Raw genomic sequence first — 17,345 nt, forward strand, 5'->3', positions numbered from 1 at the left:
AGAATTAGCAAAGCACCTAAGATCCCTTCCATGGACAGAGGGCCTGGTGGGCTACAGTCCATAGGGTCGCAAAGAGTTGGACATGACTGAATGACTAGTAGTTATGATCCCTTTCACTATCAATATCCATCCCATAGAGGGTCATGTTTAAATTGAGCATAGATAGACTGGAACTTCCCTGATAGCTCAGTTGGTAAAGAATCCACCTGCAATGCAGGAGACCCTGGTTTGATTCCTGGGTCGGGAAGAGCCCCTAGAGAAGGGAAAGGCTACCCACTTGAGTATTCTGGCCTAGAGAGTTCCATGGACTGTATAGTCCATGGGGTAGCAAAGAGTCAGACATGACCGAGTGACTTTCACTTTCAGACTAGAACTACTAGTGGAAAAAGGACTCCATATGTTTAGAGGGAAAGGAGAACTAGGAATTGGTAAGTGACTGTGTAATGGAACTTTTAAAGTTAAAGAAATGACCTGTTTTTAAAAAATAGAAAGTGCCGCTATATATCAGCAACTAGAATTAGCCTGTTTCTATGTTGAATGTGCCTGCTAAGTTGCCAAATTAAACAAGGATATCTGCTTATTTTTAAGGTTGGATTAAGTATAGACAATTTGTCATAAATTAAAAGGGTGTCTTAATTTTACAGATTTTGGAATTTGTGTATTCTGAGTTAAATGTTTCTTTAATTGTTTTTTCATTAAAAGGGGAAAAATTGTTTCCATGCAGAAGAGATGTCATGTATTGCATCTAGCTTTGAATACCTTCTTTACCTGAAAGACTGTTAGGCACTGGGAACTCATTAAAAACTTACAACCTATGTATGAGATTTAAGTGTATGGTGAATAGAAGTAGTTAATAGGAGTATTTATGGAAGGAACCACCAACCTCTGATGGTGGGGTAGTTCAGGGAGCAGTTACTGAAGACTGTTGTTCAGTCGCCCAGTTGTGTCTCACTCTGTATGACCCCGTGGACGGCAGCACACCAGGCTTCCATGTCCTTCACTATCTCCCAGAGTTTGTTCAGATTCATGTCCATTGGGTCGGTGATGCCATCCAACCACCTCATCCTCTGTTGTCCCCTTCTCCTCCCGCCTTCCATCTTTCTCAGCACCAGGGTCTTTTCCAGTGAGTCGGCTCTGAGTTTTAGGTGGCCAAAGGATTGGATCTTCAGCATCAGTCCTTTCAGTGAGTGTTCACGGTTGCTCTCCTGTAGGATGGACTGGTCGGATCTCCTTGCATCCAAGGGACTCTCAAGAGTCTTCTCCAGCATCACAGTTTGAAGGCGTCAATTCTTTGGCACTAAGCCATTTTTATTGCCCAGTTCTCACATCCTTACCTTCACTAGCTTTGTTCATAGTGATGCTTCCTAAGGCCCACTTCCCTTCGTATTCCAGGATGTCGGGCTCTAGGTGAGTGATCACACCATCGTGGTTATCTGGGTCATAAAGATCTTTTTTGTACAGTTCTTCTGTGTATTCTTGCCACCTCTTAATATCTTCTGCTTCTGTTAGGTTCATACTGCTTCTGTCCTTTATTGTGCCCATCTTTGCATGAAATGTTCCCTTGGTATCTCTAATTTTCTTGAAGAGATCTCTAGTTTTTCCCATTCTATTGTTTTCCTCTATTTCTTTGCATTGATCCCTGAAGAAGGCTTTCTTATCTCTTCTTGCTATTCTTTGGAACTCTGCATTCAAATGGGTATATCTTTTCTTTTCTCCTTTGCCTTTCTCTTCTCTTCTTTTCACAGCTATTTGTAAGGCCTCCTCAGACAACCATTTTGCCTTTTTGCAGTTTTTTCTTGAGGATGGTCTTGATTCCTGTCTCCTGTACAATGTCACGAACCTCCACCCGTAGTTCTTCAGGCACTCTGTCTATCAGATCTAATCCCTTGAATCTATTTGTCACTTCCACTGTATAATCATAAGGGATTTGATTTAGGTCATACCTGAATGGTATAGTGATTTTCCTTACTATCTTCAATTTAAGTCTGAATTTGGCGATAAGGAGTTCATGATCTGAGCCACAGTCAGATCTGAGCCACAGTCAGCTCCCCGTCTTGTTTTTGCTGACTATATAGAGCTTCTCAATCTTTGGCTGCCAAGACTATTAATCAATCTAATTTCAGTATTGACCATCTGGTAATGTCCATGTGTAGAGTGTTCTCTTGTGTTGTTGGAAGAGGGTGTTTGCTATGACCAGTGTGTTCCCTTGGGAAAACTGTTAGTCTTTACCATGCTTCATTTTGTACTCCAAGGCCAAATTTGCTTGTTACTCCAGGTATCTCTTGCTTTTGCATTCCAGTCCTGAATAATGAACAGGACATCTTTTTTGGGTGTTAGTTCTAGAAAGTCTTGTAGATCTTCATAGAACCGTTCAACTTCAGCTTCTTCAGCACTACTGGTCGGGACATAGACTTGGATTGCTGTTATATTGAATGGTTTGGAAATGAACAGAGATCATTCTGTTGCTTTTGAGATTGCACCCATGTACTGCATTTCAGACTCTTTTGTTGACTATTAAGGCTACTCTATTTCTTCTAAGGGATTCTTGCCCACAGTAGTAGATACAATGGTCATCTGAGTTAAATTCACCCATTATGGTCCATTTTAGTTCACTGATTCCTAAAATGTCGATGGTCAGTCTTACCATCTCCTGTTTGACCATTTCCAATTTACCTTGATTTGTGGACCTAACATTCCAGATTCCTGTGCAGTATTGTTGTTAACAGCATTGGACTTTACTTCCATCACCAGTCACATCCACAGCTGGGCGCTGTTTTTGCTTTGGCTTAGTCTCTTCATTCTTTCTGGAGTTATTTCTCCACTCCTTTCCAGTAGCATATTGGACACCTACTGACCTGGGGAGTTCATTTTTCAGTATATCTTTTTGCCCTTTGATTCTGTGATACATACAATACTCACATCCTTACGTGACTACTGGAAAGACCATGATTTTGACTGTATGGACCTTTGTAGGCAAAGTAATGTCTCTGCTTTTTAATAGTGTCTAGGTTTGTTACTGCTTTTTTCCCAAGGATCAAGCAGTAATAGCAAATAGAGTTTTGAGTTACTAGAGTTTTTGAGCTCATAAGATAAATATCACACTTCATATCATTTGAACAACATGCGTTCTTTTGTGCAGCATTATGTTTGTGAAATTCGTCACTGTTATTGTTGCATGGAGATACACTTAGTAAATTTCCATTGATGTGTAATATTCCATTGTGTGGATAGAACACAGTCTATGTGTGTGTGTGTATATATATATGTATATATATACACATATACATTTTTCTCTTGTGAATAGGCTTTTGGGTTTTAGATCGACTGTTCATTTGGAACTTGGTTTTTATGTGGTTTGAGGTGTAGGGGTCAAAATTTGCCACTTTACAGATGGATACTCAGTTGGCTCTTGTGCGTTTTATTGCAAAAATCATCCCAGTTCAGTTCAGTCGCTTAGTCGTGTCCGACTCTCTGTGACCCCACAAACTGCAGCATGCCAGGCCTCCCTGTCCATCACCCAACTCCCGGAGTCCACCCAGACCCATGTCCATCGAGTCAGTGATGCCATCCAACCACCTCATCCTCTGTCATCCCCTTCTCCTCCTGCCCTCAATCTTTCCCAGCATCAGGGTCTTTTCCAATGAGTCAGCTCTTCACATCAGGTGGCCAAAGTATCAGCGTTTCAGCTTCAACATAAGTCCTTCCAATGAACACCCAGGTCTGATCTCTTTTAGGATGGACTGGTTGGATCTCCTTGCAGTCCAAGGGACTCTCAAGAGTCTTCTCCAACACCACAGTTCAAAAGCATCAATTCTTCGGTGCTCAGCTTTCTTTATAGTCCAACTCTCACATCCATACATGACCACTGGAAAAACCATAGCCTTGACTAGACGGATCATCCCAGGAAAGCACAAAAGAACACATGCTGTTCATAAAAAAATTCAACAGCAGGCATAATTAATCTGTGGTGCTAGAGGTTGGGTTTCTGACCCTACTTGAGACAAGGTGATAATGACTGGGAGACAGAACAAAGAGAGTTTCTGGGTTATGCTAAATATAAGGCCATATTCTTTCCCCCCCGCCCCTCCAAAATTCAGTGAGCCACACATGTAGGATTTGTGGGTTGTCACTTATGTTATACTTTAATACGAAGTTTGCTTTTTTAAAAGAAGTATTAGAAGGACAAGAAGGGCAAACACAGTTTCAACAGAAGCTTCTAACTGGAAGTGAAGTCTTTCATCCCTCTAGAGTTTTGGCATCTTCAGTCCTTGCTTCAGCAGCTTTCTGATGTCTTAAAACAGGTATTTGGTGTATTTCACTGTTTTTTACAGTTGATCTCAGTGGGTTCTTTGGTCTTCCACCAGTCACTCCATTTAGAGGCAGACATCTTCTTATACTTTAAAAAAAAAGAGAGTTGAAAAATTATTTTAAGGCCGAATACAGAGAACAATACCTCAAACACTGTTACTTTTCCAGAAGTAATGTAGGTCGATTTTGACATATTTGCTGCAGATACCTTCCCTTGGAAAAGAAAAAAATTAGAAATGTACTTCCTTTGTAATTTTTGCAAGTCTCATTCTTCTTTCCTTCTCCAAAGGAACCCTGCATAATGGATTTAGTTTCTATTTTTTTTTTTATTATTTAAATACTATTATTATTTCAGCACAATGTAAAAATCTTACATTCTCATCTGCACTTGCTGTTTCACTCAGTGTAGTGTTTCAGACATTTATCTATGTAACTCATTCATGTAGTACAAGTAGTTTGTAGGAAAGAATGTGCCTCAATTCATTTATCAATACTTCTATCAAAGAACATTTAGGTTGTTTCCAATTTTTTAGAACTTTTGCTGCATGTTATGTTAGAAATGATGCTCAGGCTCCATCTGTGGACAGTCTCTGATTCTAGCGGAGCTGCTGGTTGAGTATGTCCGTCATAACTTGACTGTGAGGTTTTCAAGTTGCTCTGCCAAGTGGTTGTACCAGTTATACTGTAGTAATTTATGAAAATTTCTTCTTCCTTTCTTTCTCACTTTGTTTTTTCATTTTATTTCGCATATTTTTTGGCCTAATGAAGGTAAAATGTTACCTGTTTGTGGTTTTGCTGGGTTGTCGATTTTTTTCTTAGAAGTTCTTCATATATTCCAGATATTAATTCTGTTGTAACTTAATCTGTTTCAGATAGTATAATTCAGTCTTTACCAAAACACTTTATAAACATTTTTATGACAGGACTTATTACAATGTTTCTTAGTAGTTTATTTCTCCTTTACCACTAGATTATGAACACTTAAAAATTTAGAGTTAAGGTTTGCTTCATTTTCTAAATCATGATCAGTTTGTAAATGTTCCAATTGAACTTTAGATAAATGTGTATTCTTTAAATTGTTGCATACAGGATTCTACATGTCTATTAGTTCAGTCTTATTTTGTGTTCAGATTATCTGTATTCTTTGTATTTTATTTATGTATTTGGTTTTGGCTCAGTGAGACCTGTCAATAATTACACTTACCACAATAATGGATTTGTCATTTTCTGTATATATTTTACTAGTTTAATACATATTGTTTTAGATATTTGGGAAATATTTCATTAGGCTTATATGTATTTAGAATTCTTATGTGTTCCTGGTGAATTTTTTAAATACGTACTAACTTTTTCTGTCCTCAGTAAGGCATGCTGTTTTAAACTACTTAAATCTACTGTCTCACATTACTGTAGCTATTACATCTCTCTTTTGGCTAATATTTTCTTGATAGGTCTAGTTCTCTACATTTACATTCAACCTGTATCTTTATACTTTAGGTGTATTTTTGTAAATAGTATATGGCTGGATTTTTTTAAATCTATTCTGATAATATATCTTGACTCCCCAGTTTTCTTATCATCCTTTGTATATATATTTGGACTACTTTATATCATCTTAGTTGATTATTTTGATTTACTATGAGAATCTGATAGAGGTCCTACAGGTAAAACTCACTGAAGTGTAGGTGTGCCCTCCAAAACTGGGTCCCCCTAGAGTTGTTAATCTTTATACTTATCCACAATGAGCTTCCAGCAATTCATTAATTACAGTCCGGATTTTCCTGCCCTTGTAACTGATTCCTATGGCAGTTTCTGTTTATGGCTCTGGTGATTTATGGTTCATAGTATCTGCCTGTCTGTCTCCAGTTTGACGGGGGAGGGGGGCAGAAGTTGCCCTGGAACCTCAGCTCTCTGAAGAATCTAAGAAGAGTTGCTAATTTTCATTTTGTTCTGCTTTATTACTTGAGTAGCAACTTCCACTGGGGTTAGAAGTGCTAGAACAGACACTTGAAGTCTCTCATGGACTTTTAAATTCAACAATGAAATAAAGATATGTCTAAATGTATATGGTGTGAAAATTTTGCAGGTACTTGGGATTTAAAATATGAAAGATCTTTTGGAGATGGTATAGTCTAACCTTCTTGAATTCAAAGAATTGTATTATTCTAGATTTGACACAAAATCAGGAAAGCTGGTTAGGTTAAAATAAAATCTACCTCAGTTTATAGTGGCACTGAATTTTGTAGGCTAGCCTTTAGTCCTATTCTTTTTCTTTATAGTGACTATAATACTGGAATAAAATTAAAATTTAAAAATAAAATTGATGTTTATTTTGACTAATACTGAAATGGCTTTATTAATACTGATTTCTTACATTTAAACTTTATAACATTTGAAATGAAATGCTTAATATGTCTCAAGTAGAAAAATGTCTTAACTGTTGCAAAATAAAGATTAAGATTTATAGGTGGAATTCTTGGTAATCAGAGTAATGGTGGCTGAATAAATCCTGACTCTTCCAACATAATTTCTCTAAAAATAAATGTAGAAAAACAGGAACATAAAACCTACAACCTTGGCACAGCTGGAAGGCAAAGAATGTCTAAATTCACATTACCTCCAGGTAGAAAATTATTTCCAAGTCACCATGTGTTGTTTCTTGGACATCTATTGCAAGTCTTTGTAGTGAACCAAGCATACATCAGGAAAAAGTATGTGGGAAAAGAGAAGAGGAGACCTTGTAGCTGTCTTAAGATTGATTTGAAATCACGACCAAAAAGAGGAATTCCATACTAAGTTCAAAAATTCTGGAAAATACCCCTGGTAGATCAGAAGAGACCACAGGTAAAGAAAGGACTAAAAGTATATGCCCAAGCAAGTCTGTAGTCTTGAAAAGGCAGCTGTTTCAGGGAAAAGAGGGCAAAAAGGAAGGCAGAAGTACTTTTTGGAAAATGTTAGGTAAATGGAAATGAAGAGAAGATACACACACACACACACACACACACAGCCTTCAAGACAAAAGAATATGCAAAGGTATTTTAATTAAAGGACACTGAACTCTTTTCCCCACTGCCAGCACTCCCCCCAAAAGCCTTTCATTAAAGAGACCATACTTAACTGGAGAGGTGCTCTTGAACTAAGAATATTTTCAATCACTACCCACTAACTGCTGTTAATTCTTTCTATTGAAATTCAGTGATGCAGGCAGTCTTCTTCTATATCAGTTCAGTTCAGTTCAGTTGCTCAGTCGTGTCCAACTCTTTGTGACCCCATGGACTGCAGCACGCCAGGCTTCCCTGTCCATCACCAACTCCCAGAGCCTTCTCAAATTCATGTCCATCCAGTCGGTGATGCCCTCCAACCATCTCATCCTCTGTCGTCCCCTTCTCCTCCCACCTTCAGTCTTTCCCAGCATCAGGGTCTTTTCCAGTGAGTTGGTTCTTTGCATCAGGTGACCAAAGTATTGGAGTTGCTGCATCAGTTCTTCCAATGAATATTCAGGACTGATTCCCTTTAGGATTGACTGGGTGGATCTCCTTACAGTCCAAAGGACTCTGAAGAGTCTTCTCCAACACCACAGTTCAAAAGCATCAGTTCTTCAGCACTCAGCTCTCTTTATAGTCCATCTCTCACATCCATACATGACTACTGGAAAAGCCATAGCTTTGACTAGACAGACCTTTGTTGGCAAAGTATATGCTGTCTAGGTTGGTCATAGCTTTTCTTCCAAAGAGCAAACGTCTTTTAATTTCATGGCTGCAGTCACCATCTGCAGTGATTTGGAGCCCAGAAAAATAAAGTCTCTCACTGTTTCCAGGGTTTCCCCTTCTATTTGCCATGAAGTGATGGGACTGGATGCCATGATCTTAGTTTTCTGAATGTTAAGTTTTAAACCAACTTTTTCACTCTCCTCTTTCACTTTCATCTTCTATATAGGAACCAACTATTATAAAGTAAACAAAATGATATTTACCACTATTCATGTGACAGGATTGTTCCCCAAACAATGAAGCAGTGGGGGAAACAAACTGCTAATGACTATCCATGCTGAAATAAATTTCCTTAAACAAGTATTTAGGAGTGTTACAGACAAAAATCAAAATTCAGAATTTTGAATACTAAGAATGGAAATGGATTTTTTTAAGAAAGCATGGATGAAGCAAAGTGATTAAGCTGATTAAGTTGATTGAAAGAAAAAAGATAAAATCATATTAAAACAAGGACTAAATTACAAAATGGCCAAGGAATATATACTCAAATGAAACTTTAATATTTATTGAAGGAAGGCAGGAACAGCTGAATGAATGAAAATAAGTAATTTCAAAGGGTTTGAGAAAAAATGGTTGAAAGGGAGATAAAGAAGATCCAACTAATGTATAATTTCAGTCCTTAAAAAAAAAATGAAACCATAGAACTGATATATAATTGAAATTTTCATAAATAAGATGTCAAGGATTAGGTGGACCTGCAGAGATCAACTTTGATACATATCCTACTGAAACTATTATAATAGGGTGTTACTTTGGTAGTTGAATGAACTTTATTTTTCATTCTGCTACTGACTTTATCTTTGTAAAACTGGATCTGATTCTAAAACATTCATTAGTTTTCTTTTTTTTTAGTTCCAGGAATTAATTTACTTGTAGGGATTTTTCACATGGACAGTCATGTCATCTATGAATAAAGACAATTTTATTAACTTCTAATTTGTTTGCATTTCCTTTCTATCCGCCTTTCTTTTTTTCTCTTATTTTTTTATTGGCTTGTAATTGCTTTCAAATGTTATGTTGATTTCCTTTGTGTAAAAAGTGAATTAGCTATGTGTATACACAGATCCTCCCCTTCTTGAAACTCCCTCCCAACCCCGCCCCATCCCACCCGTCTGGGTCATCACAGAGCACCAAGCTGAGCTTCCTGTTTTATACAACAACTTCCAACTACTTAAACCTGCTTTACAGATGGTAGTGAATATATGTCAGGACTACTGTCCCAGTTCATTCCACCCTTCCCTACACATCCATTCTCTTCTCTACATCTCCATAGATTTTAAAAGAAAGAAAAAAATCATCAGAGCTTCTGGTAGAAAACAACAGCAAATTTGTAAGTACAGAGAATTAGACGGGCATCAAATTTTGGAAAATCAAGATACAAAGCAAGACAACAGAGCAGCATTTTCAATAAATGCAGGGAAAAAATATCTGAAGGTAGGATTTCATTTGCAGTTAAGCTGTCTTCAAATACACAGATATTTCAAGTTAAACCTACTAGAGTTTAGGTAATTCTGTACTCAAGGGCTATTACTGTGCAGTCTAGTAGAAGATAAGTTCCATACAGCTGAGAGATGCCTGAGGAAATAAGCAAGAAGATCCTTGACCAACATTTAATATACTTAACTATAGATATAAGCCTAAAGCAACAATGTGGGCAAGGGTGGAAGAATAATGTGTTATATATTATTTATTATACATTAATTTGTTTTGAAAAAAAAACAATGCGGCTGAGACATGGTAAGAAAGAAGAGGAAAACAGGAAAGTAGAACAAGCATACTGGTAATTATTTACACAGTAGGTGGGAGTTAAAAAATATTAAGATTTGACACACCAAATAGTGAGGGATTAAACATGAAAACAGAGACTAAGCGCATTTACAAAAGTTGTAACTACAAAGATAACCACTAGAACAAAAATGCTTATCTTCATTGAATTTTTCTCAAAGAAGCAAAGAAAACACAACATTTAGAGGAAAATAACGCGAAATATACATATAAATATTAATATTAAAGTACTAAAATATCTATGAAATCTCTATTATCAGTCACATCAATAAATGTGAATGGGTCTAACTGTTTATTTAAAGAAAAGACGTTTCCATTTAGTTCACAAGGTCCAAATATAGGCAGAAGGAAACACACCTTAAATGGAATGATCAAAAAGAAAGAGATGAGAAAAGGTATACCAGACAAATGAAAGCAATGAGGAAACAGATATAGTCCTGATATTAAACAGTGTAGGGTTGAAGACAGCATTAAATGGGACAAAGAAAGATACTTTTCAATGCTGAAGCTGTAATTCGTCTTGAAGATGTAAGAATAGGAATATTGATATACTAAATACTACCTTTACCAAGCAAAAACTAAAAGACAGACATTAAGTGGAAACTAATAATTAAAGATACTTAAACACATTAGTCTTAGTGTGAAATAGATCAAATGGACAAAAAATAATTGATGGTAAACCAGATCTAACTGGCATAATGAATAAAATTAATGCGATATATTGCTAACACTACACTGAGAAAATAGTGTATACAAGTATATGTAGAGCATTCACCAAAACTGATTAAAAATTACCTACCCAACCAAAGAAACATCAGTTAAGTTTAATAAAGGAGAATATTAAAAACATACACTGATTACCAGGTAGCAAACCTAAAAATTGTGTTGTTGGTTTGTTTTTTTTTTTAATCTGTGCTGAGTCTTTGTTTCTGAGCATGGGCTTTCTCTAGTTGCAGTGAGTGGGAGCTACAGTTGTGGTGTGCAGAAAAAGAAATAAGATTTTTATTTTGCACCTTGTAAGAGTAGTAACATTTGTATGAAAAAATTATGAAATTATTCAAAAGAGTACCAAGAACTATACTATTTGGCTTGCACGAATTCATGAGGTGTGGCTGGATGAGGAAAACAAAAAGTATTGCATCAGTTCAGTTCAGTCACTTAGTTGTGTCTGATTCTTTGCAACCCCATGGACTGCAGCACGCCAGGCTTCCCTGTCCATCACCAACTCCTGGAGCCTGATCAAACTTACCTCCATCAAGTCAGTGATACCATCCTACCATCTCATACTCATCCCCTTCTCCTCCTGCCTTCAGTCTTTCCCAGCATCAGGGTCTTTTCCAGTGAGTCAGTTCTTCGCATCAGGTGGCCAAAGTATTGGAGCTTCAGCTTCAGCATCAGTCCTTCCAGTGAATATTCAGGACTGATTTCCTTTAGGATTGACTGGTTGGATCTCCTTGCAGTCCAAGGGACTCTCAAGAGCCTTCTCCAACACCACAGTTCAAAACAATGTCAAACAGTATTGATAGAGTCCCAGTTTCATAAAATGCTGACAAGATCCCTTATATGTATATACATCTAAATGTATATATGATTATGTGATCTTGTACAAAAATGTGAGATGAAAAATACTAAGTTGAAAACATGGGTTAAAAGGAAGCAAGCAAAACACATTATATTCCATATATACATTTATATAAAGTCATATATTTGTGTATTTGTATTTTAAGGACTTTTTAAAAAGATTAAATAATGATAAGAGATTTTTCTTTCTTTTTTTTTAAGGAAATAGAAGGAAATAGATGGGGTGTGAAGAGTGTTCCACAGAGAGGGGAAATAGCCAAGTTCCTAAGACAGGGAGTAGTAGCTGGTGGTTAAGAAAAACCCACACACATATACACACCAGTGCAGCATAATGTGTGTAAGAGAGAGAGAGATGAAATAAGTTCAGATAGTTTGAAGCCATATCATTTATTTTGCTTCCTTAATGGGTTTGATTATTACTTTCAGTGCAGTGAAAAAACTCTATAAACTCCTACTTATACATTTTGATTTATGATGCAAATATATCAGTCTGTCAGGTATGTGGCCAATAAACTGTAGGGTGCAGTAGGTAAAGCAGGAAATCTAATAAGGTGATTCTATAAATAATACACATGAGATACCGTGTTACTTAACCTAGGGTGGTATAGTGGAGTAGATGGAAGTGGATTGATTTGGGATATGTTTTAGAGGTAGAGCTAACACAATTTACTGAAGGAACAGGTAGAGTAGATTATTGTGATTAGAGAGATGAAGAATAACTCTTAGATATTATTTGATTTTGTTTGAATGGATGGCAGTGCTATTTGCTGAACTGGAGGAGACTGTAGAAAGAGCATATTTGTTGCTTTTAAAATTGTGAAGCTGGATAGCTGGATGCAATTACCAGGAAGGACTGTGAGGGTAAAGAGAAGGGACCCTTGATCTAAAGCTCACAGGCACTTGAATGCGTAGAGGTTGAGCAGAGGAAGACGGTATAGCTCTAAAGACTGAGAGGAAGAAGTCACTCAAGTAGGAGGAAAACTAGGAGAGTGTGGCGCCATAAACAGTTGGAAAAGAAAATGTTTGAAGATTGAGAACAGGGTCAAATTTGTCAAACGAGATACATGGTAAGATAAGAAAAAAAGTGATCATTGACTTTAATCACATAAATCGAAGGTCAGTGTGATGATATTGGCAAGTCTTAGCAGAATATGAGGACTGGAAGTCTGATTGCAATAGGTTGGGGAGAGAATAGGTGGTGAGAAATTAGAGGCGATAACTATAGACATTTCTTTCAAATATTTTTACTCTGAAGTAGAGCAGAAAGAAGGTCAAGAAGAAGGGGTGGTGACTGGAAAGGCAGCCTGAAGTCAAAGAAGATGCTCAAGCATGTTTATAAGTTTATGGCCTTTGATCTGACAGAGAGGAAGGAAACCATGATGAGGGAGGAGAGTGCAGCATCTGGAAAAGAGTAGGAACAGAGATGTCAGTAGTAACAGCAGAGAAGGAAGTGTGCAGAAACATACAGACAAAGTGGTTGGACAGATAGATTCAGTGAAGGAAGTGATAGTAAGTTGCTGCTTACTTCTGTTTTCTCAGTGGTTTGAAGCAGGGTTACCAGTAGAGAGTGGATTTGAGGGAAAGAAGATAGGAAGTATCTCCATCTTTGTTGTCATTCAGTTGCTCAGTCATTTCCCACTCTTCCTGACTCCATGGTCTGCAGCAAGCCAGGCTTCCCTGTCCTTCACCATCTCCCAGAGCTTGCTCAAAGTCATGTCCATTGAGTGGATGATGCCATCCAACCATCTCATCCTCTGTCGTCCCATTCTCTTCCTGCCTTCAGTTTTGCCCAGCATCAGGGTCTTTTCTAATGAGTTAGCTCTTTGCATCAGGAGGCCAAAGTATTGGAGCTTCAGCTTCAACATCAGTCCTTCCAGTGAATATTCAGGACTGATCTCCTTTAGGATGGACTGGTTTGATCTCCTTGCAGTCCAAAGGACTTACAAGAGCCTTCTCTAACACCACAGTTCAAAAGCATAAATTCTTCGGCACTCAGCTTTCTTTATAGCCCAACTCTCACATCCATACATGACTACTGGAAAAACTATAGCTTTGACTATATGGACCTTTGTTGGCAAAGTAATGTCTCTGCTTTTTAATACACTGTCTAGGTTTGTCATAGCCTTTCTTCCAAGGAGTAGGTGTCTTTTAATTTCATGGCTGCAGTTACCATCTGCAGTGATTTTGGAACCTAAGAAAATAAAGGCAGCCACAGTTTCCATTGTTTCCCCATCTATTTGCCATGAAGTGATGGGACCAGATGCCATGATCTTTGCTTTTTGAATGTTGAGTTTTAAGTCAACTTTCTCACTCTTTTTCAGTTTCATCAAGAGGCTCTTTTGTTCCTCTTTGCTTTCTATAAGAGGGCTGTCACCTGCATATCTGAGGTTATTGGTATTTCTCCATATAGAGTACATCATGCGCAGTGCTGGGCTGGATGAAGCACAAGCTGGAATCAAGATTGCCAAGAATAAGGAGTTCATGATCTGAGCCACAGTCAGCTCCCAGTCTTGTTTTTTCTGACTGTATAGAGCTTCTCCATCTTTGGCTACAGAGAATATAATCAATCTGATTTCAGTGTTGACCATCTGGTGATGTCCATGTGTAGAGTTGTCTCTTGTGTTATTGGAACATGGTATTCACTATGACCAGTGCGTTCTCTTGGTAAATTCTGTTAGCCTTTGCCCTGCTTCATTTTGTACTCCAACCCCAAATTTGCCTGTTACTCCAGGTTTCTCTTGACTTCTTTTGCATTCCAGGCCCCTGTGATGAAAAGGGCATCTTTTGGGGGTGTTAGTTCTAGAAGGTCTTGTAGGTCATCATAGAACCATTCTGCTTCAGCTTCTTCAGTATTAGGGGTTGGGGCACAGACTTGGATTGCTGTGATATTGAATGGTTTGCCTTGGAAACAAACAGATCATTCTGTCGTTTTTGAGATTTCACCCAAATACTGCATTTCGGACTCTTATTGACTGTGAAGGCTACTCCATTTCTTCTAAGGGATTCTTGCCCACAGTAGTAGATATAACGGTCATCTGAATTAAATTCACCCATTCTGGTTCATTTTAGTTCACTGATTCCTAAAATGTTGATATTCACTCTTACCATCTCTTGTTTGACCACTTCCAATTTACCTTGATTCGTGGAACTAACATTCCAGGCAAGTTCCTATGCAATACTGTTTTTTACAGCATTGGACTTTACTTTTACCACGAGACACATCCACAACTGGGTGTTGTTTCCACTTTGACTCAGACTCTTTATTCCTTCTGGAACTGTTGCTCTGCTCTTCTCCAGTAGCGTATTGGTCACTTGCCACTGTGGGGAGTTCATCTTTCAGTGTCCTATCTTTTTGCCTTTTCATACTGTTCTTGGGCTTCTCAAGGCAAGAATGCTGACGTGGTTTGCCGTCCCTTCTACAGTGGACTATGTTTTGTCAGAGCTCTTCACCCTTACCCATGCATCTTGGGTGGCCCTGTACTGCATGGCTCATACTTTCATTGAGTGAGACAAGACTGTGATCCATGTGATCAGTTTGGTTAGTTTTCTGTGATTGTGGTTTTCATTCTGTCTGCCACGGGGTCTGGGGTACTGTACACAACAGTTCTGGTTGCCAGTGGTATGCTGGCATAAGTCCTTTCGAAGGAGGTGGCCATTATGCCATTATCCCTACCATAGTTTGGCCTGAGGCCAAACTACAGGGAGGGAACACCGCCCCACCCATCAGCAGAAAATTGGATTAAAGATTTACTGAGCGTGGCCCCGCCCATCAGAGCAAGACCCAGTTTGCACAATAGCCAGTACCTCCCATCAGGAAGCTTCCACAAGCCTCTTATCCTCATCCATCAGAATGGGCTAATGGGACAAATAAGCTAAGTTATAATGTCAGGCAGTGTTGTGTTAGTTAAGATTTATGGTCATCAGTTTAGAAAAACAAGGGGGATGTGGATGTGAGTGTGCATGCACATTTATGTTCCCAGTAATTGTCAGCCACTTGCATAAAGATAAAGGAATAAATGGGCAATGAGTTGGACACAACTGAGAGACTTTCACTCGCTCACTCAGAGATACTTATATGACATTTATCAGTGCATGGGGAAGAATGCCTTCGAGGTCACCACAAGGAGAATTTGAAAAGTGAAAGTTGCTCAGTCCTGTCCGAATTTTGTGACCCCATGGACTATACAGTCCATGGAATTCTCAAGGCCAGAATACTGAAGTGAGTAGCCTCTCCCTTTTCCGGGAATCTTCCCAACCCAGGAATTAAACCCAGGTCTCCCTCATTGCAAATAGTTTGAGCTTCAAAACATTGGGGGTTTTTAGAGAAGAAAGGAAAATTGAGGAGAGAATCAGAATGGGAAGCCAAAAAGGACATATCTTCCAGACCCTTGACTACAGAAGATGTAATATTTGAAAAGAAACAAATTAGTCTCTATTTGAGAGGGCTTCAGGTGACAGGTTTCAGTTAGAGAAATATTCAAAGAAGACTTTGAGGACGTTGGGGAATTTGCTGATCTAGACTGTGAATTTTCATGGGTGCAATAGAAGGGGTTGGAAAGGAGAAGAAGGATAACTTAGATTAGTGGATGTATTTTGTTGTTTAGGGATTAAAGTCTGAGTAATGACAGATTCCCTGATGGCTCAGTGGGTCAAAATCCAGTGCAGTGCGGGAGATACAGGAGATGTGGGTTCGATTCCTGGGCCGGGAAGATCCTCTGGAGAAAGGGAATGGAGCCACTCCAATATTCTTGCCTAAAAATCCCTAGACAGAGGTGCCTGGCAGGCTACAGTCCATGGGGTCGCTAACAGTTGGACATGAGCAGCTAAGCACGCACACACATGGATTGCTTGAGGTAGGACTTGGGCCTTCTAATGCCTTTTGAAGCTGGATGGTAGGAGGCCACAAGTTAGCTGTTTCCTTCTCTGGTTCTTTGCCCAAAGTCGCAGCCAAGGATAAAGGAAGCCTCCTCAGGAGACGACTCTATCAAGCGCTTGGAGGTACAAAATATCTGTAGAATTGTAGTCCTTTGGCAGACCGGGGAAGGAGCCTCATGTGGAGTATGAAGCTAGGAAGTTTTTTCACCTTTGAAATCAGACTCAGTATTGAAAGAGAACTCATCTTCAGGTAGCCTGTATTCCAGTACCACTGATAGTTTTTAATAAAAATACACTTTTTTTGTGGTCTAGGTCACTTTTACGAAGAGGAAGTTTGGATTAATGAAGAAAGCCTATGAACTCAGTGTGCTCTGTGACTGTGAAATAGCACTCATCATTTTCAACAGCTCCAACAAGCTGTTTCAGTACGCCAGCACTGACATGGACAAGGTTCTTCTCAAGTATACAGAGTATAATGAACCTCACGAAAGCAGAACCAACTCGGATATTGTGGAGGTAACAAATACATCTAGTGATGCCTGAATTGCAAGATAGTCATTAACTTAGATTACTTTTTATAGCCAAAACATACATCTATTATATTTTTTCTCTGAATTGTTTCTTAGAAGGATCTAATTATTACTTTGTGATGACCCAGTTATAAGCATATCCTAATCACCAAGAAAAACAAGGCTGATATAGTATGTACATCAATATAATCTAACATTTCATCTATGATTACTTTTTATATGAGTTTTAAAATTAATATTATAAGAAACGATATAACTTTGGACAGTATGAAGGTTTAGTTTTTTTATGTCTTAATTATTTCATTGCCTCAGTGACTACCCACAATTTTAAACACTAATGAAATGGAAGAAAATGATGTAAATATTTCTGTTTCGTTTATAGTGCTTTAGTTGTGGGGGGAGAATGGTCCCTTTTTTTTTTTAATTTCTTTTCCTTCGATATCTCATAGTTCTACCAACGTATTTAGTGTGAAAATAAAGAAAAGGAGTTGTTTAG

At 38.2% G+C, this 17,345-nt stretch overlaps 1 protein-coding gene and 1 long non-coding RNA gene across 37 annotated transcripts in view; one reads left to right on the top strand and one right to left on the bottom strand.

Moving 5' to 3' along the window:
• MEF2A (myocyte enhancer factor 2A) overlaps positions 1–17,345 on the top strand; it is a 167,549-nt gene that overhangs the window by 85,565 nt on the left and 64,639 nt on the right. For all 36 annotated transcript variants that reach the window (XM_081551310.1, XM_081551338.1, XM_081551332.1 and 33 more), the window contains one exon: positions 16,632–16,835. In XM_081551310.1, coding sequence (XP_081407436.1) covers positions 16,632–16,835 — 204 coding nt within the window. The remainder of the gene's footprint in view (positions 1–16,631; positions 16,836–17,345) is intronic.
• On the bottom strand, positions 4,119–14,223 carry LOC145530279 (uncharacterized). The gene is made up of 2 exons (XR_014071630.1): positions 12,970–14,223; positions 4,119–4,396 (listed from the first exon to the last, which is right to left on the bottom strand). It is a non-coding gene; the product is annotated as an uncharacterized LOC145530279 (long non-coding RNA).

This window comes from Giraffa tippelskirchi, chromosome 12 (genome assembly GCF_054371585.1).
Source record: "Giraffa tippelskirchi isolate mGirTip1 chromosome 12, T2T-mGirTip1v1.2.pri, whole genome shotgun sequence".
Taxonomy (NCBI): Eukaryota; Metazoa; Chordata; class Mammalia; order Artiodactyla; family Giraffidae; genus Giraffa; species Giraffa tippelskirchi.